At 35.7% G+C, this 25,685-nt stretch overlaps 1 protein-coding gene across 2 annotated transcripts in view; it reads left to right on the forward strand.

Moving 5' to 3' along the window:
• The window catches only part of PTAR1 (protein prenyltransferase alpha subunit repeat containing 1), a 46,416-nt gene extending 21,570 nt beyond the window's left edge, over window positions 1–24,846 (forward strand). The window contains exons 4-8 of one of the 2 annotated variants that reach the window (XM_063080950.1): window positions 11,071–11,175; window positions 12,947–13,160; window positions 21,781–22,085; window positions 24,289–24,323; window positions 24,405–24,846. In XM_063080950.1, the coding sequence (XP_062937020.1) occupies window positions 11,071–11,175; window positions 12,947–13,160; window positions 21,781–22,085; window positions 24,289–24,323; window positions 24,405–24,631 (886 nt within the window). In that variant the 3' untranslated portion in view covers window positions 24,632–24,846. Of the gene's footprint in view, window positions 1–11,070; window positions 11,176–12,946; window positions 13,161–21,780; window positions 22,086–24,288 lie in introns of both variants that reach the window. The other variant, XM_063080949.1, reaches the window with a different exon arrangement.
• The last annotated feature ends 839 nt before the right edge of the window (window positions 24,847–25,685 follow it).

Here is a 25,685-nt window from a genome sequence, read left to right on the forward strand (position 1 = left end):
TGTTCCATAAGTCTAACTTCAGTAGAGTTCCAGTCAAGATGGCGGAATAGATAGTCACTAGCGTCACTCTCTCCCACAAATCAACCAATTTACAACTATAAAAATGTAACAGCCAAGCTGGGGCTGCTGGAACTCAGGGGAAGAGGAGGAGAGACCTACAGAGTACATGAAGGGAGAAAAGCCATGATGATAAAAAGAAAAAACTGCTTGGAGCATTTTGGGCCATGGCCACTTTAAGGCTGGAACTGCTAGGCACATGGAGCAGGAGCCAGCCAAAGCCGCAACTGTGCCCTTCGGATGGAGTTGCTTGAAGGCAGCAGGGGAGAAGAGGGCCTTGGTGGCTCCCAGGACAGCAAGACCACTAATAGGGTTCCCGTGGACCCATGCAGGAGCAAGGAGCCAGAACAACTGAAAAAGAGTAGCCATTCAGAGGCCAGTCAGTCATCACAAGGGACTGACACAGGGCCTGTCCCATGGGAAGTGTTTGGAGCACAGGTGGTAGGGGAGATAGGCCCACAGGGAGAATACTGGGACACAGCAAGGACAGCCAATCTGCTCCCCAATCAGCACAGGACCACTCAGAGGAAACTGTTTGGGAATGCAAAGTTGCATGGGGTGCAGTTAGATGAAAAGATTCAGGCCCAGATTAGAGTTTCTACACAACCCAGGTGCACCCAGTCTCTGGAGAGCTGGAAGTACCTATAAAGTCAACCATTAAACCCCAAGCTGCACAAAAATTCTTCCCTAGGGAAACAGTAGTAAAGCAGCAATTTAGCTCAACAACACAACTCAAGTACGGGTTCCCACAGGAAGTTCTCCCATTTTAGAAGTAACCAAAGGACAAGAAATTAGTTCCAGCCCAGGCACACCACCAGTGCCTCGGGGCCCAACAAGGGACCCGAGGCATGGATCTGGGGACCAGACCACCTGCCCACAACCCCATGGAGCCAGGGACGCCCCCCCCCCCGCCCACAATGAGGCACACCGCCAGCACCTTGGGGCCCTGCCTGGGAGCCCGGGGTATGGAGCCGGGTACCAGAATCCCCGCCCACAACCAGGCACACCACCAGTGCCTCAGGGCCCCACCTGGGGGCCCAGGGCATGGAGCCAGGGACCAGACCCCTCTACAACCAGGCACACCACCAACACCAAGGAGCATGCCAAAAACATCACCTCCATGTGGATGGCCTACTACAGCCACCACAGTAACCACTGCTGCCACAAAAGTGGCTAGACATCACAACCACCACTCAGATGGTCTGCCAGCCACTGGAGTGCATTGACCCAAGGAGAGTCACCAGCAGAGACCAAAGAAAATAAGAGGATGTCTCTCTCCACAAAGCCCATTCCAGAGTGACAGAAGAAGCATCTGCTCTGTGATAATATTGGGGGACCTGAACACACCTTTCAGCATCAGACAGATCATCTAGGCAACAAATCAATAGAGTAACCATTACTCTTTCAGAGGGAGAGAAGAAATCCAGAGTTATCAGTGGTGGGAAGGGAGAGGGAGAGAGGGATAGGGAGAAACTGGACAAGGGGCATAAAGAATAAGTACAATTTGTAATGATATACATACTAGTAATATTTATTTGATCAACATATGTCAACATTGAATCCCAAAAATATGTATGATCAATAATGATTCAATAAAAAAATAAAATAAGGGGGAAAAAAAACCTTCTGCCCAAGAAAGGGAACCACCAACACAGTGAAGAGATAACCTATGAACTGGGAGTATGTATTTTCAAGCTATACATCTGATAAGGAGTTAGTATCCAAAATATAGAAAGAACTCAAACAGTTCAATAGCAAGAAAACAAATAACCTGACTAAAAAATGGGCAAGGGATGTGAATAGAAATTTCTTTTAAAAAAAAAAAAGTGGTCAACAGCTATATAAAAAAAGACTCAATATTACTAATCATGAGGAAAATGAAAATTAAAACCACAATAAGGTATCACATGACACCTGTTAGAATGGCTGTTATCAAAAAAATAAGAGTTTGTGAGGACATTGAGAAAAAGGGACCTTTGTACATTGTTGGTGGGAATGTAAATTAGTACAACCATTATGAAAAACTAAAAAGTAAACTACCATATGTTCTAGCAATTCCACTTCTTGATTTATCCAAAGGAAATGAAATCAATATGTCAAAGAGATATCTGCACTCTCATGTTTATTGCAGCATTATTCACAATAGCCAAAATACAGAATCAATACAGTGTCCTTCAACTGATGATTGGATTTTTTAAAATGTGTATATACACAATAGAGTACTACTCACCATGGAAAAGAATGAAATCCTGTCATTCACAGCAACATGGATGAGCCTGGAGGACATTATGTTAAGTGAAATAAGCCAGGCACAGAAAGATAAATCCTATATGTTCTCACTCATACATGAAAGCTTTAAAAAATAAAAAAAAAGTATCTCATATAAGTAGAGAGTAGAATAGTAGTTACTAGAGTCTGGGAAGGGGAGAGGGAAGGGATGGAGAGGTAGATCAATGGATACAAAATTATAGCTACAAAGGAGGAATAAGTTTTAGTGTTCTGTAGCATTGTAGGGTGACTAGTTAACAACAGTTTACTGTGTAATTTCAAATACCTAGAAGAAAGAAAGTTGAATGTTCCAAAAACAAAGAAATGACAAAAGTTTAAGGTGATGAATATGCTAATTACATTGATTTGACCATTGCACATTGTGTACATGTATCCGAATATCAAATTGAACCTTATATATATATATACAACTACTATGTGTCAATTAAAAAATCAAAAGAAATATAATCATTTCATCAGATGCAGAAAAAGCATTTGACAAAATTCAACATCCTCAATAAAACTCTCAATAAGTTAGGTACAGAGGAATGTACCGCAACATAATAAAGTCTATATAAGACAAGTCCACAGCTGACATTATACACAAGGGTGAAAAATTGAAAGCCTTTCCTCTGCTATCCAGAATAAGAAGGATGTCCACTCTCATCACTTCTATTCAACATAGGATTTGAAGTTATGGCCAAAGCAATTAGACAAGAGAAAGAAATAAAATTCATCCTAATTGGTAAGGAAGAAGTGAAATTCTTGCTGTTTGGTGACACTATGATCTTATATATAGAAAACCCTAAAGATGCCACATCAAAAAAAAAAAAAGGTTAGAACTAATAAATGAATACAATAAGGTTGCAGACTACAAAATCAACACACAAAAATTAGTAGCATTGCTATACCCTAACAATGAACTATTCAAAAAGTAAAATTAGAGAATCACCCCATTTACAATAGCTACAATAGAAACAAAATACTTGGGAATAAATTTAACCAAGGAGGTAAAAGATCTCCCCAAGGAAAACTATAAAACAGTGATGAAAGAAATTGAAGACAACACAAATAGAAAGATATCCTGTGCTTATACATGGGAAGAATTAATGTTGTCAAAATGTCTACACTACCCAAAGAAATACACAGATTTAATGTAATCCCTATCAAAGTACCAATGATATTCTTCAGAGAAATAGAAAAAAAAAACCCTAAAGTTCATATGGAACTACAAAAGACCCTGAATAGCCAAAGCAAAAAGAACAAAGCTGGAGGCATCACACTGTCTGACTTCAATATGTGCTAACAGCATGGTACTAGCATCAAAACAGACACATAGACCAATGGAACTGAATAAAGATCCCAGAATAATTCCATGCATCTACAGCCAACTAATTTTCAACAAAGGCACCAAGAACACATTAAGGAAAGGACAGTCTGTTCAATAAATGATGCTGGGAAAACTGGTATTCACATATAGGGAAATGAACACTAGACCCCTATCTCTCACCATATACCAAAATCAACTCAAATGGATTAAAGACTTAATTACAAGATCCAAAACTATGAAACTACTAGAAGAAAACATGGGAAAATGCTTCATGGCATTGGTCTGGGCAAGGATTTTTTGGTTAGAACCTCAAAAGCACAGGCCAAATAAGCAAACATAGTCAAATAGAATTACATTAAACCAGAAAGCTTCTGTACAGCAAAGGAAACAACAGAGTGAAGAGACAACATGCAGAATGGAAGAAAATATTTGTAAACTATGCATCTGACTAGGAGTTAATATACAAAATATAAAAGGAACTCAAACTCCAACAACAATAATAATAATAATCCAATTTAAAAATGGGAAAAAGATCTGAATGGACATTTCTCAAAAGAGAACATAGAAATGGTCAACAGGTATGTGAAAAAATGCTAAGCACTGCTAATCATCAGGGAAATGCAAATCAAAACCATAATATCACCTCATGCCAGTTAGAGTGGCTATTATTTAAAAATGTAATAAATGCTGTTAAGGATGTGGAAAAAGAAAACTGTTTGGGGGAGTGTAAATTAGTGCAACCATTATGAACAAGAGTATGGAGGCTCCTCGAAAAATGAAAAATAGAAGTACCATATGATCCAGCCATCCCACTACTGGGTATATATCCAAAGGAAATGAATCAGCATGTTGAAGAGATATCTGCACGCCCATGTTTACTTCAACACTACTCACAATAGCCAAGATATAGAATCAGCCTAAGTGTCCATTGGTGGGAGAATGGATTAAAAAGATATGGTATATATACACAGTGGTATACTACTCAGCCATAAGAAAGAATGAAATGACATTATTTTCAACAACGTGGATGAACCTAGATGACGTTATGTTAAGTAAAATAAGCACAGAAGGACAAATACTGCATGATCTTGCTCATATGTGAAATCTAAAAAAGCTGGTATCGTAAGTGGAGAGTAGAATAGCAGTTTCCAGAGGTTGGGGAGGGTAGTGAAGAGCGGGGTGAAGAAGAGGTTGGTCAAGGTGGACAAAGTTACAGTTAGGCAGGAGAAATAAGTTCTGGTGTTCTATTGCACAGTAAGGTGACTATAGTTAATAATGTATTATATATTTCAAAATAAGTAGAAAAGAGGATTTGAATGCTCCCATCACCAAGAAACGATGTGTTTGAGGTGATGTATATGCTAATTACCCTGATTTGATTATTACATAATGTATGCATATATCAAAACATCATACTGTCTTCCATAAATGAGTACAGTTATTATGTGTCAATAAAAAACAAAATAAAACTTTAAAAATTAAATTTTAAAAAATCTAACTTCAGTGATCTTTATAGTAGTTAATCTTACAAATTATTCTAGTAAGATGATTAGTAAAGTTTTGTCCTAGATGAGTAGAAGGGGAATGTTGATTTTTTAAAAATTTATTGTGGGTATGTATTCTAGTACATTTTGATTGGTATTAGTAAGATTGATTGACATGTGAAGACATAGAATCACGGGTACCTTTTGAGCAAAACAACAACCAACCTTGGAAGTAAACTTCTCTAACCCTGTAAGGTCACTATTACAAATCAGATACTTGGCATTTTACATTTATGTTTAATTGTTGATGTCTTCCTTCTGCAGTAACTGTGGAAAGCACAAGTGATTTTGACATATCCTCATATTTTACAAACTACTAAAAGGCTGTATAATACACCTGTAGTTCAATTTGTGGGTGTTTCAGTCTTAGGGGAAAAAATAGGGGCAAGATTAAGCTTTTGAGTTGATCACCTGTGTTTACAGTGAGTGATGCAAATGATTTAAAAATCCAGCTAGTTATTTAAAAAAATGACTTACTTTTGCTTTGAGTTTGCTGTGAGAATTGGTGAATTGATGAAAGAGATCAACTTCATAATGTCCTATTTTTTTCCATCAGTCTATGAACTTAGAGTAAGCAAAACATCTTTGAGCAACTAGAATAGCTGACAGCAAACTCCAGTGATTTATGTCATTTACTCAAGAGTCTGTTGATTTAAATTGGTTATTTTGTTTTATGCAGATTTGTTGTTTGGTTCTGACACATTGAGCTAGGAAACCTTGAGCAACTTACAGAACCTCTCCAAGACTCAGTTTTCTCATCTGTAAAACGGGGTATCAAAAATGATTTGCACCCAGATCTTAGTTTCTAACACCATTCTCTAATAAGAGGAACTGAGTTCCCTGGAGAAATGGCTGATTCTGGGACCAGGGTAGGAACTATACAAGATGAGCCTGGAGCATCTTGTAGAGCCAGAAAATAAAGAAGTGCTCAAAAAGCAGTATGGTGGGGATATGTCAAAGGGACTTGGGAACCAACTGAAAGAACCTCCAGTGGCCAAAGCTGGAATGATTTGTGCAACAAAATAAATAACATAGTATTGGATTATATCCCAAAGTATAAAATATATATCCATAGGTCCATACCAACGTGAATGAGTGAATGAATGAATAGGAGACACTAGACAAATGTCCTGTTATCTAGATAACCCCTCTCAAAGAGGTGGGGCATAACTCCCTACTCCTTAAGGGGAGCTGTGCACTGAATTAGAAAATCATAGTGACTTTCTTCTAAAAAATAGTGAAGAAAGCTGACATACACATTATCCCAGCCAGGTAATCCAGCTCACGTCATTAGTGTTAAGTAATGTTGATAGTATGTGCCTGTATTAGTCAGTTTTCTGTTGCGGATGACAGAATACCTGAAACTGAGTAACGTAGTAAGAGAAGTTTATTTCTTACATTTTTGGAGGTCAGGAAGTCCAAGGTCCAGGGGGCACATCTGGTCAGAGTATCACATAAAGAGGGCTGGGCACGAACACTTCAACATGCTCACTTGCTCTCTTCATAAAGCTCCTAGTGCCACTCCTGTGATAACCACTTATTCATTAACCTGTTAATTCATTAATGGATTAATCCATTCATGAGCACATAGCCATCATGGTTCAATCACCTCTTTAAGGCCCCACCTTTCAACACTGCCATGTTGGGAATCAAGGTCCCACATGAGCTTTGGAGGGGATGAACATTCAGACCATAGCAGTGCACCTGTTATGATCTGATCTAAATGGCACTTTACCTCTATGGTCTTTCTCCCCAAAACCCATAAGCCCAGTCTAATAATGAGAAAAACATCAAACAAAAATCTTGACCAGTACTCTCAAAACTTTATTATTTGAAAAATCTGCTATGTGGAAGACTTCATTCCTTTTCTAGTTCTACTTTTTGTTTTTTAAAAAATTTTTCACTCTACTCTTATCTTACTTTTTAAAAATGGCAGCCCTCACTTACATAAATTTCATTCCGCAGCAAGGTTGCTCATGCAGCATGGTGTTGTTCCTTACAAACCCTGCTCTCTAATCCCAGAATATAACATGCCTTTTCCTTTCCTAATTAGTTTTACCCACATCTATTTGATGACCCCCTGCTTCATTCCTTCTTCCTCTCTTAGCAATGTGCCACTTAAGTCTTTTAGTGTGAAAATAGAAGCTAGGCTTTTACAATATACCTGAAAATGAAGCCATCTCAAATTTAAGGAAGTACCCCCCTTCCCAGTAAGAAAAATCTTTAAAATTTCAGGTTAATATCAATATGTAAGCAAGGGATGTACATGAAATAAGTAAATCCCTTCTTATGATATTTATTCCAATTTATCGCATACCTTTAAAATGACATGAAATATTTTAATTTATAAATTCTTCATTTTCCTACTTACATATCATTAATCAATTTTATTCAGACTCCTTACATGACTTATTAGTATTAGTTACTTTGTCTTCCCAAGAGCCATTTTTTGGAGTTATCTAGCAATTTTCCAGAGCCCATAATATTATATCTAAGTTGTTTGTGCAACAGCACTTTTTGAATCCATGTGTGACTGGAAATTTTATCACAAGCCAGATTCCCATTTAAATACAGTAGAGCAGTAAGTTTTTTAATTGTATCTCTAGTTTATATGATTGCCATAACTTAACCACTTACCATATTTCTTTTTAAATTCACTTTAAAAAACTTTTTTACGGGCCAGCCTGTGGCTCACTCGGGAGAGTGCGGTGCTGATAAAAAACTTTTTTACAATATCCAACACCTACAGATGTTCAGTCCTGCCCCCAGAATGTTTATTAAATTGATATTAAAATTTTGCTTCATTTTTTATGATTCTATCAGGTGATCTTTTTAAGCATTCATATATACCATTAATTGAGGTTGTTTCAGGCTAAAATGTCTTTCCAAAATACTACTTTGTTGTTGGAAATAAAGAAATCAAGAGAGTGCCCATAATTTAAGGAACTTTGTAAAGACTCAGTTATAAGGTGACTTCCTCTTTTCAGAAGAAAATTTTGACTGCCTCTCTTTATATATGGATATATGAGATCAGTTTAGAACATTTGTGGAAAAATAGAATTAAAAGAGAATATGGATCTCTTCATGAACTTTTTGAAGTACCTTCAAATATGGGAATAAAGGAAGGTATTTGTAAATAAGGAGAGGCCTTACATTCAGTAAGTGGAAATTAAGCTTAATGCAATAAATTCTCTATAGTAGTGGTTTTTAAGCTTTCATGTGCATTACCTGAAGGGCTTGTTAAAATGCGGATTGGCTGCCTTAGTTTCTGATTAGTGGGTCTGGGGTGAGGCCAGAGAATCTGCATTTCTCAGAAGTTCCAGATGATGCTGATGTTGCAGTCAGGGGACTCCAGCTTGAAAAATACTGCTCTACAAAGTAGTTAAAATCATATAGAGCAATCGTTTGCCTCCTTTTACTTCATAGGTATCCCAACTTATTGTATAAACACAATGTTCTGATTTCAGAAGAAAAAGGATCCAAGACTGCAAAAGCAGTTCTCTGTTGCATTAAATGTCTTTTTAATGACAAATAGGTTTCTTGTACATTGAAAAGAATATAGTCAGTAAATCCATTCATTTAAGCGACCATAAACCTAGGAATCACTTCAGATTATTAGAGTGAAGTTACTAACCTAAAAATTATTATAAAATGAAAGTATTTATTATCATTAGTATTTTCACTAAAAAGTTATTTTCCTTATCAAATAAAAATTTAGAAATAGGGAACAAAAAAACTTAGATACAGTACATTGCTGCTGAAAATAAGCTGTATTGTGGTATTTAGGATCTAAATCCATCTAAATATGTGAAACATAAGAGTTGGGCTCTGATTTTGTTGGGTTTAAACTTCTCTAAAATAAATGAATAATCAGCCCTGCCACAGGAAGGACATTTTAAGATTAATAAATATTAGCCAATTATCTAGTTTTATTATAAAATAATAGATACATTGAGAATTAATTGGGAGTGTAATCAGTAATATCAGCTTTTTATCAAAAATGTATTTGAGAAATTAAATGTAAATTGTATTTACCTGAGAAATAGGTAGAAAGCTCCTGCAGGACATTCTTTATAATTGTATTGAAGCTTTGGTTGGGCTTGAACAGTTTTAAAAACAACAAAAACCTTCCATTGCTATTACTTCTGCTGCTTATATTTCAAAAAGGAATGGACTAGTCAGTTGCCATGCAAGTATTTCACCTGTTAATACCTCTTTTGGAAACTTACCTAAGTGGTGATAGTACAAAAGAAAGAGATCCTAAGTACAAAGCTTTTTTCCCCCAGAATTCTTTTATTGTTTTTGTTGTTGTTAAATATATAGATTTAAATACCTTTTTCAGAAAAAATATCGAAGAACAAAATAATCGTAGAAACAAAAATTGGCATCAAAGTAATTACAGTGAGTGGATAGTTCAGTTTTAGAAGAAAATAGAATACTTAAGTACTCATGAAAAAACCATAGTGTAAAATTTTTCTTAGAAACACACATGTGTCTGCTTATTCAAAGTGCAAAGAATATACTTTTAAAAATGCAGATTTTTTAATTGGTCACAATGTTTTTTTTAATGAGTGATCCATTATGCAGCAGATATTCTTTACTTTTTTTTTTCTTTTGGGTCAAAGAATTCTTTACTCCCCTTAAACTGAGAGGAAGTAACACAAGCTGTTAAACAGGTTTTTAGGTGATTGCTTGGATTTTTAAAAAATTTTTATTGTACATATTTATGAGGTACAGTGTGTTATTTTGATACATGTATGTAGTGTGTGAAATTCAAATCAGGTAATTAGCATATCCATCATCACAAACATTTATCATTTCCTTTTATTGAGAACAGTTGAACTCCTCTCTTCTAGCCATTTGGAAACATACAATAAATTATAGACATCTAGTACTACTCTAGACCACTAGAAATTATTCTTCTATCTAGACTTGATTTCGTATCCATTAACCAGTCTCTCTTTATTCATGCCCTCCCTCTCTAGACTGCCCAGCATTTAGTAACCACCGTTCTACTACTTCTATAGAAAGCTCAACTTTTTTTTTAGCTCCCACATGTGAAGGAGAATGTGCAGTATTTATCTTTCTGTGACTGACTAATTTCACTTAATATAATGACTTCCAGGCTTATCTATGTTGCTGTGAATGACAGGATCTCCAGAATTCTTTTAGAATAGCAAAAAGCTGGAAGCAACCTGAGATGTCTAACGACAGGGGAAAATGTCATTAAATTACAGCATAGCTACTGACTGAAAACTATTTGATCATTTAAAATGTTCATTACAAAGAACGATAGGTAAATTCTTAAGATATAATGAGAACAGGATATAAAATTATGTATTAAGATATAAATGCATATTGGGAAAGGCAGGAAGGACAATTCAAAAATAAATATAGTAATTTTGTTAGGGTAGTGAGTCAATTAATGATTTTTTTCCTTATATCTCTATCATATTGTGTTTGTCGCATTTCTTCATTTTTTTATTTTTGTTTTTTGTAATGAACTAGATTATATCAAATCCTGTTTAGGAAGGTAGAGCAATTCTTGATTGACATTGGATCCACCCTGCACATACTTCTATCAGGTCATGTAACTTTTGGAAATGACACCAGAAATCCCCTTTGCCCTCTCCCAAATAATTAATGTTCCATTGTTAATTTATGAACTTCTTTTTCTGCTTATTTTGACATTATGAAAATACATTCTTGATGTATGTATAAGACGTTTATGAGAATTATATATACCACTGTTTGGGGTTTTGGCTTTTTTTTTTATTCTTGGAAATTCACTTCACAATAAGGTTATATTAAAAACCATGCAGACTGTTTGTACAGAAGGATAAAGTAATTAAAAAAATTTTTTTTTTACAGGAAAGAGCTGATCCTTGCTGGCACTTTAAATCCAATTAAGGACTTACATCTGGGAAAACTGGCCTTAACTAAGTTTCCGAAGAGTCCAGAAACATGGATTCACAGGTGTGTTTAATTTACAACATGGTACTCTTACTTAGGATCCGGAATGGCTGGAAAAAGAGACACAGCATGTGAGGCAGGGTCACATTTTGGTTCAGAGCATGAATTCTAAAGTCAAGTTACCTACGTTTAAGTCTAGGGGTTATCACCCAGTACCTGAGCATTCATGGGAAAATGTTTAATCTCTTCAAGCCTCAGTTTTCTCATTTGTGAAGTGGGAATAAAAATTACACCAATCTCATAGAGTTAATGGTTGAGTTTATTTGAGATAATACATGTAAACAACTACCACAGTGGCTGGCACATATTAAATACTCAATAAATATTATCTGTTGTTATTAACTATCTGAAGCAGTTGTGGAGATGGCCTTTAGATACTCGACTATAGTGAACAACTGGGATTTTTAAATGCATTTCGTTGTGTTCCTGGTAAAGATGGTGGTGGTGATGGTTGTTAACTTACAGAGGAAGCTAAGGGCAGCTGAAGCAGAGCTAAAGTTGCTAAGACCGTAAATGCAAAGAACACTTTTAGGTAAAAAGCCTGAGACAGATAATCAGGATGCACATAAGGACTCTTAAAATCCTGGCTGTCTAGAAGCATATTCCTCTTGGACCCCATGTAACTACTCTTATTTGACCAAAATGGGATCGTGTGGGCTTGCTGGTCGGGGACAGTGGAGAAGTTACTCTGAAGAAGTCTGTTTGTGGTTTATTAAGCCACTCAAATTTGTCTTAAATCAAGGGCATTTTTAGTATCTTATGTCAGTTTCAAGGTGTCTTAGCTGTAACCTTGTCTTTGCCCAGCATTGCAAATCAGCTCCTGCCAAACCACATAGTCACTTGTATACTTATATTTTCTTCCTTACTAGAAATTTGAATAGTAGGTGTCAGAGAGGTATATGATTGTGTGTATGGATTTTAGAAATAAGTGGTGGCAGGAGAAGGGAGTATTAAATATGTGTCCATTTATTGGCTTGTCTAATTCTTTTTATAAAGCAATATTTTGTTAAATAAAATCTTCTATTATTTAAAAATGAAAAATGAGTTTTCTTACTCAATTTCCTATTTGGTTGAAAAATTTTAGTCTAAAAGACTTTCTATGAGGAAATATATGTACAAACTAAAGACATTAAATAGTTAGAAACATTTTGTTAGTGCTTTTGATTTAAACATATGCTAATGCAAATCTTAAATAGACAAAGGGAAAAATCTGGAAAAACACATTTTAAAACCTCCTTGATAGTTTAATTACATGTATTTCTTTCCAGGTTTTATGTTGTAATATAGAAATTCTGCTTAATGAAAGCTGTCAAAATGCAGCTTCTTGTTTGCAAACAAAACTATGACTTCTCTTCTAATATTTACCAGCCATTGATTAATACCCCCTCATCACCACACACACACACACACACACACACACACATACAAGCACAAAGACCAGTTGCTTTTACATTTGCTGTTCAAATGGAGTTTTTTGGAGTTGTCAGTTTGGAATTGATGACATTCTCTTTTTGACAGATCTTAAAGTTTTAGAAAGATTTTTCTTTCTCATTTGTCCTTTCCCCCCCCCTTCATCCATGCTGCTGAATTTAATTATCTTTAAAAACAGCAAAATGACAACCCCTCCCCACTTTGCAAAAAACTGGGCTTGTAGACAGGTATTATTTTGCATTGTCTGTGAACAGAAATTAAATTAAAAACAAAGAAAACTGGTTATTTTCCTCTCTAGTTTATGTTCTTTCTTCATTCTCTTTCCCACATGCTACCTTAACAGGCGATGGGTGCTACAACAGCTAATTCAGGAAACCTCCTTGCCTTCCTTTGTGATGAAAGGAAACTTGGGAACAATTCCTGTAGAAAGGACACAGCGACTAATACAAGAAGAGATGGAGGTCTGTGGTGAAGCAGCAGGGAGATACCCAAGCAACTATAATGCCTGGTCCCATCGCATCTGGGTTTTACAACACATGGCCAAGCTAGATATCAAGGTAGGGGTATTATTCAGTCTCCCTGGGCAGACTGCCTGTCTGCCCTTAAAATCTGCTAGTAGTTCATCCTCAGAAGAGCTTTAAAGAAGTAAAGTAGAGGAACTAATGATCCTGCAGCCCAAGAGGATCATGACAGCTAATACCTCTAGGGAAACCTTAGCAATTAAAAAAAAGTTTGCGTTCCCCACCAGTGCAGTTTTTGGCACTCTTAAGGCTGGTGCATTTGTAGAACAAAGGCAGGTTTAAGTAGTCGAGGAAGACTGATTATAATTCGTTTGCCCTGAAACAGAAAAGGATTATTAAGCCTTATAGAATTAGAATTGTTGTTTCTTGGTAGTCTGGTTATGTGACTTAATGTCCTGAATCAGCTGGCTGTCTTTTCAGTTTCCTCTCCTGGAAGTGGGGCAGGGACAGAAGATCTCACCCAGATGTTTCCAAACTTGGCTGAGTGTATAAGTTACTGCAGGATTCCCAAGTCCCACTCCAGGCCTACTAAATCAAAATGAGGATGAGATCCAGAGATTAGGATTTTCCACAACCTCAGGGGTTTATTTGGATGCACAGCCAGGTTGGAAACTCTCTCAGCGTAATTGGTTTAGTTTAGAAATGAGATGGAGGCTTCCACAGAATTTTAATGGCCTAGATTTATCCACAGCTTGACCACTTATTATTCATCAGTGTGTGAGCCAGATAGATATCCCATGTGCTCCTTCTTATATACTACAGTGTCTCCATTTTTTCTTCTCTTCTTTTGGTATCACAGTGCTGTAAGAGTATAGAGGTGTCTTCTAAAAATCTTCTCAGGCTTGGGGACAATGAAAAGAAGTGAAGTTGAAGGTTAAAGTGCCCCAAGTGGTGCTTTCAGATTAATGGAGGAAGCATTTTGTAATTTTAGCTTATTTCCTCCTTCTTACATCTCCCTTCCCAGGTTCCCTCTCCCCTGTTTGTTTCCTAGCTTGAGATTCCTCTAGTGTTGTGAGGCTGCTGCATAGAAAAGGAACCAGGATACCCAGTTGAGAATTTAAAAGGGGGTCTTTATTGGCCAGCCAGCGACTGTCCCTCCAAGAAAGTCTCGGAAGAGAACAGTCCTGACTTGAAGTTTAGAGGGTTTTTTAAAAGGCACATTTTTACATTAGTCACACAGTTAAAATTATCAAATAGTCACACACTTATAGTTGTCATATAGTCACACACAGACACACATACCCTCCTGGCGTGAGGAGGGGGTTTGGCGAGGCCTAGTGCAAGCTGATAACAGAAGCTGAAACAAGCCAGTTAATCACTCAGGGGCAGCTTGGGTGGGGAAGAGCAAACAAAATTCAAACTTCTCTAAGTACAGGCTAATATTTAGCTTTTAACTTCTATCAAGGGGGCTGAAGAGCTGAGGGGATTTTTAAACAATAACATTTTTAAGCAATTCAAACACTATTTAAACTTAATCAATCTATCTTGTCACACAGTAAGCAGTTTCACAGAAGCGAATTGCGTGTGTTGTAAAAATGGGGGTCACCCTATCTCATTAGGACAAATAGGAGAGTTTTTACTTCCGGGGGATTTTAAGCCCACAATTCTGGAAGAGTAGCCTTTTCCTTTCCAGTTTATGTGCCTAATCAAGTAGAAAGAGCAATGGTTTAGAATCACATTGACCTGGGTTCTGATTCCAGCCCTACTAGCTTGTATGGAAAGTAAGACTTCAATGTTTTCGTTTATAAAATAGGGACTCTGCTGCCTACCTCAGCAGATTATTGTGAGAATTATTTGAGTTAATATGAAGTACTGGGCACCTAATATAGGCTCACTAAATTTTAGTTCCTTTCTCTGCTCCCCCATAGGTAGAAAAGTTAGGTGAAATTATCTACCAGTTTGCTTGGTCAACTCAGTATAATTTATTTATGAAAAAGTACTGCAACCCTATCATTGCTAGCCAGAGTCCTGTATACTGGGTGTGGCAGTAAAGACAAAGAGCTTGCTCTAAACAAATTGAAAATTTGGTTGGGGAAGCAGACCAGCAGTTACAGAACAGAGTGACACTTGCAGGAACTGAAGGAAGCTCAGGCCACAGTGGGAGTGCAAAGAAATGGCTTTTTATCCAGACTGGACTCACTGAAAATGGTTACCAGAGGGAGCTGTGATAACATAGTCTGAGTCTGGAGAAGTGACTACAAGTTATCTGGTGGGTTATCGGGTATGTGGAGTGCTTTAGAGCCAGTCATCTCAAATCCACAACTTGATAGTGTGTGGGAGATGAGGAGGGTTGGCCATAAAAAGGATGGCAGAGTTCAGGTAAGCTGAGAGGTCTTTGTCAACTTTCCTGCCGTGATGTGGATTTTCACGTGACATTCCCATGAAATCAGGCATGAAAGACCAAGCCTGGTTACTTGAGATCATCTTATGTGAAAGATGACAACTCCTTAATGGTGTGTTGGCTCAGTTGCCTGGGTGCACTCCTGGGCTAACCTGTTGTCAGCCTTCCTTGACCTGCCAATGGGGGAACTCACTTTTCTTCCTGTCACTACCATCACTGAAGTATCTCTCACACTACAGTTTTCAGTGAAGAGTGCTGAATTTGCAAAATCTCCTTTTTATTGTTATAAGCCACTGGGCCCAGCTAGTAGAACATGTTCTACTGTGCTTTGTGTATTAGAGGAAGTAATCACAAAAATACCAGTAGTGTAGAGCAACTTCAAAGTACATAAAAAATGAGCTGGCATTTTTTTACTTAGAAAATTAAAAAGGATTTTTTAAAGTGCTGTTATCTGGTATCAGGGTATAAAAATGAGCATTGTAGAAACTGTTACAATCTTACTGAAGGGCAGCAACATGGCAGCATTTATCAGACTTTAAAAAAAAAAGGGGGAGGGATGTTATTTTTAATCTAACAGTTCTGCTTCCAGGAATTAATCCTAAAGAAATAATGGTGCATCTCAATTTAGTGGTCATACAGACCTAATTTGAATCCTGGCTCTATCACTAATTTGCTGTGTAGCCTTGAAGAAGTTCCTTAGTCTCTCTGACCTTTTCCTCATCTGTAAAGTGGGTATGATGATAATTCCTGTCTCATCAAGTGATACAAATTGAATGGGAGGGTCCACATAAAGTAGCTATCACGGTGCTGTTACTAAGTATTTGGTAAACACTGGCCATTATATTAAATCTGAAAGTTTGGGGCCGACCCCGTGGCGCACTCGGGAGAGTGCGGCACTGGGAGCACAGCGACGCTCCCGCCGCGGGTTCGGATCCTTTATGGGAATGGCCGGTGTGCTCACTGGCTGAGTACCGGTCATGAAAAAGACACAAAAAAAAAAAAAAAAAATCTGAAAGTTTGATGTATAAAAGTAGCATTTATAATAGTGAAAAACTAGAAAGAATCTCACCCTCCAATAGTGAGGGATTAGTTGCATTACAATCCATCACAAACTGGGATATTTGTTGTGACCAAAAATTACATTTAAGAAGATTATTTAAAGAAAAATATTTACAGTAGGTTAAGGATATAAAATTAAATGTGCAGTGGACCTAACATAATTTTTAATATATTTATTAGCATTGAATGAGACAACAGACTCTTGAAAGTGTTTGGAACGGTATTTGGCACATAGTAAGTGCTCAGTAGATATTTGTACATACATGCACACACAGTGTTGTTATAGATATTTTGTGTTGTATTTTGTTTAGTAAGCATGTAATAGTTTTCTAGTCATAAAAATAGAAGCTAGAGAACAAAGAATGGTTAATGGTGCTTTGGGGTGGAATTATGAGGCTAATTTTCTGTTTTATGTTCCCTATGATGTTTGCATGTTTAAATGAACATATATATATTTAAGTGAGTTTTAAAATATTCTCACTTGTGAAGGTAGGGTGGGAGAAAAACTCATAGTTGAGCAGAGTTTATTACTACTAGCCAATTAAGAGTTGATATGGTATCACAAAGGAACATTTCTCCAAAAAAGGTTTACAAATGACCAGTAAGGAAATGAAAAGATACCCAGCATCATTAGCCATTAGAGAAATGTAGATCAAAACCACAGTGAGTGAGATACCACTTCACACCAATTAGGATGGCTAAAATAAAAAGACAGACGATAACAGGTGTTGATGAGGCTGTGGAGAAATTGGAACCCTTAGATATGGCTGATAGAAATGTAAAATAGTGAGCTGTGGAAAACAGCTTGATATTTCCTCAAAAAATTAAACAGAATTTTCATGTCTGGGGGAAAAAAACTAGTTAATAATATATTGTATTCTTGGGGAAAAAGAATTACCATATATGACTCTGCAATTGCACTCCTAGGTATTATATACCCAGGAGAATTGAAAATAATGTCTATACCAAAATTTGTATTAGAATGTTTATAGCCACGTTATTCATAATAGCCAAAAATTGGTAACAACTGTCCATCATCTGAGGAATAGAAAACAAAATGTGGTATATGTAGACAGTAGAAGTTCGGCTATAAAAAAGGAATGAAGTACTGATACATGCTATAACATGGATGAATCATGAATCTTGAAAACGTTATGCTGATTGAGAGCAGCCAGATTCAAAAGGCCCCATGTGTGTATTGTGTGATCTCATTTAAATGACATGTTCAGAATATGCAAAGCAAATTAATGGGTGCCAGAGGCTGGGGAGGAAGAAGTGGGGAGTGACTCCTAATAGAAATGGGGTTATTTGGTTATTTTTTAACGTCAAAAATTGATTCTAAATTTTATTAGAAAGAATAAAGCTTCAAAGAACAGCTAAGAAATTCTTGGGAATAAATTAAGGAGCATTATACTTTATTTAAATGTCTGTTAAGACAGAGTAATTAAAATTATTGTACTTTTTCAAAAATAAACTGAGTAATGGAAGAGAATATAAACACCATAAACAAATAATAATATATAATTTGTACAGATTTCATTAAAGATGAATATGGCATTTTACATAATTAGAAAAAGAATTGTTTGTTCAATTTGTGATGTGGGTAGAATTGATTGACTTTGTAGAAAATTATTAAGTTAGGTTTTTTTATATCAAATATCAAACTGAAATCTAAGTGGAATAAAAACCTATATGAAGAAAAAAGAGACCTGGAGGACGTTGTGCTAGCCAGGCACAGAAAGACCAATATTTTATGATCTTACTTATATGTGAAGTCTAGAAAAGTTGAACTCAAAGAAGTAGAGACTAGAACAGTAGCTTCAACAGTAGGGGTTGGGGTGGGGAATGGTGAGTTGATGGTCAGAGGGTACAAAGTTTCAGATAGGATGAAGAAGTTCTAGAAATCTATTGTACAGCATAGTGATTATAGTTAAAAATAATGTATTATATGCTTAAAAATTGCTAAAAGAGTAGATCGTAAGTGTTCTCACCACAAAAAAGAAAATAACTGTGAGGTGATGGATATGTTATTTAGCTTGGTTGTGGTAATCATTTCACAATGTATACATAAAAACATCATGTTATACACCATAAATATATACAGTTTTTGTCTTTTATGCTTCGATACACCTGGGGGAAAAATAATTTAAAAAATCAAATTGTGGTAATGTATTGAGAAAAATATTTACAACATATATGACAGAGACTAATACCTTTAATATGTAAAAATCTCATACAACCCCATAAGAAAAATGACTATCACAAATATTAAATTAGACAATTTATAGAAGAATTAAGCAAAATAAGTAATTCATAAATGAAGAAACAAAGGAAAACTAAGTATATAAGAAAAAGATGTTTAGTCTTAGTGATAAATATGAATTAAAATGAAACATTTTTCACTAATTAAATTAGTGAAGATTAAAGTATTGACGAGGAATTTAGGAAAAAGGCAATTAGCACATACTTCTGATAGGAATATAAATTGAACAGCCTTTCTTATTAGAATAAAAATACTTTGACAGTATATTTCAAGAACCTTGCAAAGATTTTTCTCTTTGGTCCAGCAAGTGTACGTCTAGAAATTTCTTCTAAATAAATAATTAGATAGGTACCTAGATACATATAAAAAGGGTGTTACTTATATAAGAGTAGAACCAATTAGGGGAATGATTAAATTTTGATCTTTAAAATGAACTATTATGCAAGAGTTAAAAATTGTTATAAAGTAGTATTTAATGCCATAGGAATATGTTTGTTTGTTTATTTTTTGCGGCTGGCTGTTATGGGGGATAGGGGATCCAAACTAGTGACCTTAGTGTTATAAGGCTGCGCTCCAACCAACTGAGCTAACTGGCCAGCTCCTGTTTATAATTTAAGTAGAATAAAATTAGTACAAAAGAATATCCCAAATTTGTGTTAAAAATTAATTCTGTGTATAGGCATGCATAGAAAAAAAACTGAAAGATTGGTTATATACCAGTGTGTTAAGAGCATGGCCAATAGGGTAATGGATGATTTTTGTTTGCTATTTTATATTGTTTTATGTTGTTGTAATTTTCTACTACTTTGTATCACTTTTATAATCAGAAGAAAAACCAAATGTTATTTTTAAAAATTTGCAAGACTGGTGATGTGTATTTTCAGTAGTCTTTATTTTAAACCTATTACCTCTCTGTTTCATGGCCTTGCTTCTGTGGCTTTTTTATAGCATATTTATTCACTCATTCATTTTTTATATGGAAGATGGAAAAGAATATGGACATTTAAGATATATCATACAGAGGTCATTCATTCTGTCAGTTCCTTATATTTAAAACATGTCTTTATATAGTGTCTTTAAGGTCACTTAAAAGTAATTGCTTTTTTTTTTTTTTTAATAATCATTGCTTTTATCTATGTACCTTTTTATTCTAATAAGAAAATAACCTGATATTTTTGTCAAAATTTTCTTGTTTGGTATGTATCTTTATATGTATCTTTATATCTTAGGGAAAAGAATATAGTAGGTTTTTCTCTAAAAAGGTTTAAGAATTGTTTTTAAGAAATTAAATGGATTTTATTGAAAACCTTTTATATACATGCTATTTTTGCCTAAAAATCAAGCATAAACTTTAATTTTTATGTGTAGAAATATTTAGTAAGAAATCATCTAAAGGTTTTTTTATGTTATATAAGTTCATTTTAAATAAGTGGAGCACTCTTTTCAATCTGTATTAAGAAGCTGTACCAAAATAAAAAAGCTGCTGTATCATAGCTTAAATGTCCTGCAGGTTAGTTCTTCAAAAATGTAATAACCTTAAGATTAATTTTTTTTTTCAAGTAGAAGTTCATCTGGTGCTATTTTTGCTCACCTTTTAAAATCAAATGATCTAGTTTTCCATTTCTCAGAGACCCAGCTATAGCCTCTGGAATAAATTTAGTTGGTTATGAATAAACTCTTTAGAACTTAAAGGAAATGTTTAAAACATTTCATTGATACAACTTGACCCTCTTGGCTGAAAGTAATCTTATTCCTTTGTGTTAGTCACCTCATTCATTAAATTGCTCGTTTGTCCATTCATAAAATATTTATGTATCCACTCTGATGCCAGTGGGTACAATAGGATGGAAACATCAATTAGGACTGAATAAATATCTTAAAGCACTTGCCAAGTTTAGTGGGAATGAAGTGATGCACAAAAAATTCTTTAATATATATGGTGGAACACACAAGTACTATGGAGGTTCAGAAGAGGGAAAAGTTTCCTCTAGGGTAATAGAGAAAAGGGTATAAGAAGTGGAGAAGGATCTTGGTACAGTAGAAGGCATTTGCCTGGGCCCCTTGACAAGCAAGGAAAGGGGTCATTTGGCGTTGTGCTGTCTGTGTTGTTCACTGTTCACAAGTGTATGTCTTTTTTCCTTAGCTGGTCTGAAAATCCTCTGATGGAACGTGGAAGGCCTTCAGTGAACCTTTCACTGATCAAAATTCATTTATATTTGTTACCTGTCCAAGACACTGCCACGTAATTAATTTTTTTCATAAATGCTGCTTTTTACCATTCCATTTGAAATTCTTTAGTTTGCAGGATTGGTAGCACAAAGATTTCAACAGTTTCCTGCTGAATATCATCTATTTAGAAAACCTATTTTTTATTAATGTTAAATGAGTTTGGGATGAATAGTAAAAGTTATGAGCTCTTGAAAAATCCTGTTATTCATGCATCATGTTTTTGTGCTAAGTCCTTAGAATTTTAAGTAGTGAACAAAACATAGTCTCTGCTTTCATGGTATTTATAGTGACGAACACCGAGCCTGTTGTCGCACAGATAATAAATTCAATATAGTACATATTAATTAAATGTAAAAGAAAGTTTATATCAAAGTAACCTCTGAATTTATATTTTTCCTTCTTACATCAGCACTACTTGTAAATGAACACCCTAATGTTCATCATTATTTTAGAATTTGGTTTTTCTCTGTGTGTTCCAATCAGAATGTGATTAGTCAAGATTTAGGGAAAGAATGTCAAATAAGTCCTTAAATTTTGTGGCTTAGGAAAAAAAAATCTCCTATCACTTTATAAGGGAAAGGGGAAACTAGCATGTATTAAGCTTCCACTAAGTGACAGCACTATGCTAGACATTATATACAAAATATTGGTGAGAATGGCATTGTTCAAAAAACAAGGAACAAGTCAAAGAAATAGAGGTATTAATGGAGAAAGAAAAACCTTTGGTAGTTTCTCGTCTCACTTCCCTTTTTTCTTCCTACAAGATTCTTCTTGATGAACTATCTTCTACTAAACATTGGGCATCCATGCATGTTTCAGACCACAGTGGATTTCACTACCGCCAGTTTTTGTTAAAGTCTTTGATTAGCCAAACTGTGATAGACAGTTCTGTATTGGAGCAAAACCCTTTGAAAAGTGAGCCTGCCCTAGTTCCTCCAAAAGATGAAGTAGGAGCAGCTTCGACAGAGAAACCAAGGATAAATCTTCCCCATCTTCTAGAAGAAGAAATTGAATTCAGCACTGACCTTATTGATTCCTACCCAGGACACGAAACTCTTTGGTGTCATAGGTAAGAGAAGGGAAAATCCACTTTCTGCATGAAACTGTGCATGTCCTTATGAGTGATGCAGATGGTGTTACATCTGACTCCTTCCTTCTTGGGTAAATATGGGCATCTGATTGTGGAGCTTTACCTGAGTGAGTGAGAAAGGGTTTTTGTTACCATATCATCATTGCCATCATCATTAATATGAGGTTTCTCACACAGATCTTTGCCTGTGGCTTAAGATGGTGATATTCAACCTTGACTGTGCGACAAGATAACATGTGTTACTTCCAAAATAAAACAGAAATAAGGGGGAAAAAAAAAACTAAAACAAAAGTTTCCGGACTTCCTCCTTGGAGATCCTAAATAAGCACATCCGAGATGGAGTGCTGACATCTGTTTTTGTTTGTTTGTTTGTTTGTTTAACTCTGGCAGATAATTTGATGCACAGTCAGGATTGAGACTATTGGTTAGACCCTGAGAGTAAGGTAAGCTTTATCATTTTTCCAACCTTGATGGTCTGCAAATTAACTTACCTTAGGTATAATCTCTTGACACATTTTGTTTATTTAAATTAAAGTGTAAGAGAATTTCTTATTGAGATTGGGGGAAAGACTAGTAGGGAGGAGTAAAAGAGGGTTAGCAATCTGTTTACTTGAGTTTTGAGTACATTTGACAGTAAAGTAAATTTCATGTTGGAATGAAGTCCAGGATTGTGAATTCCCCTTTATTTTGGATCTTCCTCTATTTGGAGGCATCTCTGTCTTCATAAATACAGAGTCTGCTTCAGGCTGTAGGAGTCTGTTTGTAAACAAAAGACTTGCCTGTGCTAAGCAGGAGGGTGGCATTTTGAAAGTTTGTGTTTTTCTAAGGTTATTGAGATTTTTCCTTCTTTCTCTTGTCTAGTCTTTCTTGTAGGCTATTTGAGGAGATTTGGTCAGCTTCTGTTCCATGTCAAGTATATTCAGAAGATATAAGACAATCTCCCCTCTTTGGTACCGTTGTGAATAGAGAATTCTCTTTTTCTCTTAAAACCAGGATACTCTTACTCCATATTTTCAAGAGAGAAGATAGATCTTAACTTGCAGTTTATTTTGGTGTTACAGATTTTTGTTGCTGTTTTGTATTTAGGCATATTAATAGCAAGGCTCAGGAGATTTTTAAAAATTATATGTGTGTTTGAGAAATAGCTAGATTAATAGAGCAGAAGCTTTCCTTTGTTCTTCGTATAAGCATTAAAATTAGAGTTTGAGGGTGGGGCGAGGGGAGGAAAAAAGTTGGGATAACCTCTTATAACACAGGAGCTGCTGACTTATTGCCACGAGGCAGTTTGTCCTTTAAGTTTTGCCTTTTAAAATGGGTGTATTATATGCTTCCTGTCTACTCCAGAATATGTGAAGAAAATGAACAGAATTACCTTCTAAGGGCTTAAAGTTGCTAATATGAATGATGGGATACAACAGCTTAGAACCTGTGCAGTTTAATTTATTGTGCCCCTCACTGAATGAAAATTTTTGGACATTAGGCCATGGATCTTCATCTTTGACAAACAATTCCAGGTGATTCTAAGGGCAGGAAAACTCTCTTTAGAGGAAGAACAAGAATTGTGTCTTTTAACATGCTTTGCTTAGAGCATGTTAACATTCACACTGCATGCGGATGTTTAAGACTGTAGTGATAGATTTAGGAGAAAGTTTGGCCGGTTTGTAGATAATAAGACCAACTGCAGCAGGTCTTTTATTCTTAAAGTATTGGATGGAGGCCATGGACTAAGCCTCTAGAAGCACCATTTAATCACCTTGTTTCCGAATCCTGGTCTTCTAGGATATCAGTGGGGTTAATTTTTGTTTGGATTTGTGTTATAATTTAGAGCAGAAATTGGGCAAAGATCTGTTTTTACTTTCATGTTAAAGTTACCAGCGAATAACAACTCCAAGTTATTGTTATCATCTCAGTAAATGCTTATTGAAAAACCTTTAGGATAATATTCTTTCTTACAAAGAAACTAGTAAGCCAGGAATATAAGGCTTTCTCCAAATACCAAGAGACTTCATCATCACTGTTTTTCCTCCTTCCCCCAGCTAACTCTGGGTGGGTTATGAAGTGGGCAGTGAACTGAGTACTGTATGTTTTGAAATTATTAAATTTTTCTTGTTGCTTTTTCTGCAAAGCTTGACTTTGTCATGTGATTTTTCTTTATTTTCTTCCTCTCCCTCCTCCATCACAGGCGGCATGTTTTCTACCTTCAGCATCACTTAAATGGTAGGTTTCCTCATAGCATGACCCAGTTGACACCTGGAGACAGCCCTGGGGTGACTTTGAATGACTTGCACTTCATTCCAGCAAGCCCCCAACTGTCTCAGGCAATGGAGGTGGATGGACTGAATGACTCTAGCAAGCAAGGCTATTCCCAGGAAACCAAACGCCTGAAGCGGACCCCAGCTCCAGACTCCCTAGGCCTAGAAATGGAGCACAGGTTCATTGATCAAGTGTTGTCCACTTGCCGGAATATAGAGCAAGCCAGGTTTGCCAATGCATACAGGAAATGGCTGGTTACTTTGAGTCAGTGAAAGAGGTGGATTAGCCCTCCAGGGTTCCCCCTTTAGTGCAATATTGCTTTCCTTTCTTACTTACATAGTTGCATGTACTGTTTGCTGTTATTGGCTAACTGTATGTTCTTCACCTTTAGGTTAAAAGTTCGTAGTGAACTTTTTGTTGTATTTATTTTGTTAAGAACTGGCATTCCTTTGGGGATAAAATAATTGTATAGTTTCCTCCTGCTAAACACTGAGTCTTAAATTTTTTTCTTTTTAACTTCTCATTTTATATACTATACATGAGGCTTCTTCTCATTTGGTTCTGCTAATTGGTTAACACACACCTCAACCCACCTCAGTGCAATTGCTGTATAGACAAATTCTTTATAAACTTAAAAATTTATGTGGCAGTTCAGCTTAAGAACATTAATACAAAGGCAGAATGACTTATATAATTGTTGTTTTGAAAATCAAATGGCTAGATGGATGGATATGTGAAAATACAAACCTGCATGTGGATGTGAAAACACTGCATGTGGATGTTTAAGACTATAGTGATGGATTTAGGAGAAAGAGAAAGTTCTCTTTCTCTGTTCTACTCAAGTTATAGACTACCATAAACCAAAGTCAGAAGTACTGGAATTTATATGAAAAAATGCTTCAATATATTCCATTTTTAAAATGGTTATTTAAAAAAAAAAAAAAACAACAACTAAGAGTTTATGTAATTGCAATACTGGAAAATTATTTTTCTTACTAGTTTTGATACATTGTTTTTATCTCAAATTTGGTATATGCCAAAACACTCAACTTAGCTCTTAGAAAATCAGTTTTTTTCCTAAAACCTTGGAATGCCATTTTTAGTTATTGTTATTTTTTTCCTTCTAAATTCACTCATGAAAAATGACAGAAATATACATACAAATGTATCCATAAAAATCTTTCTTTTTAAAAATTTAAGCTATTCAGGATGCACTGGATAAACCCCCAAATTTTTGTGACGTGACTATTTAAAATAGTTTTGAAGATTAGTTCCTCAATCTTTGTTCTAAAAACTAAACAAAACATTTTGATATTGAATTTATCA

The sequence above is a fragment of the Cynocephalus volans genome, chromosome 16 (genome assembly GCF_027409185.1).
Source record: "Cynocephalus volans isolate mCynVol1 chromosome 16, mCynVol1.pri, whole genome shotgun sequence".
Lineage (NCBI taxonomy): Eukaryota > Metazoa > Chordata > Mammalia > Dermoptera > Cynocephalidae > Cynocephalus > Cynocephalus volans.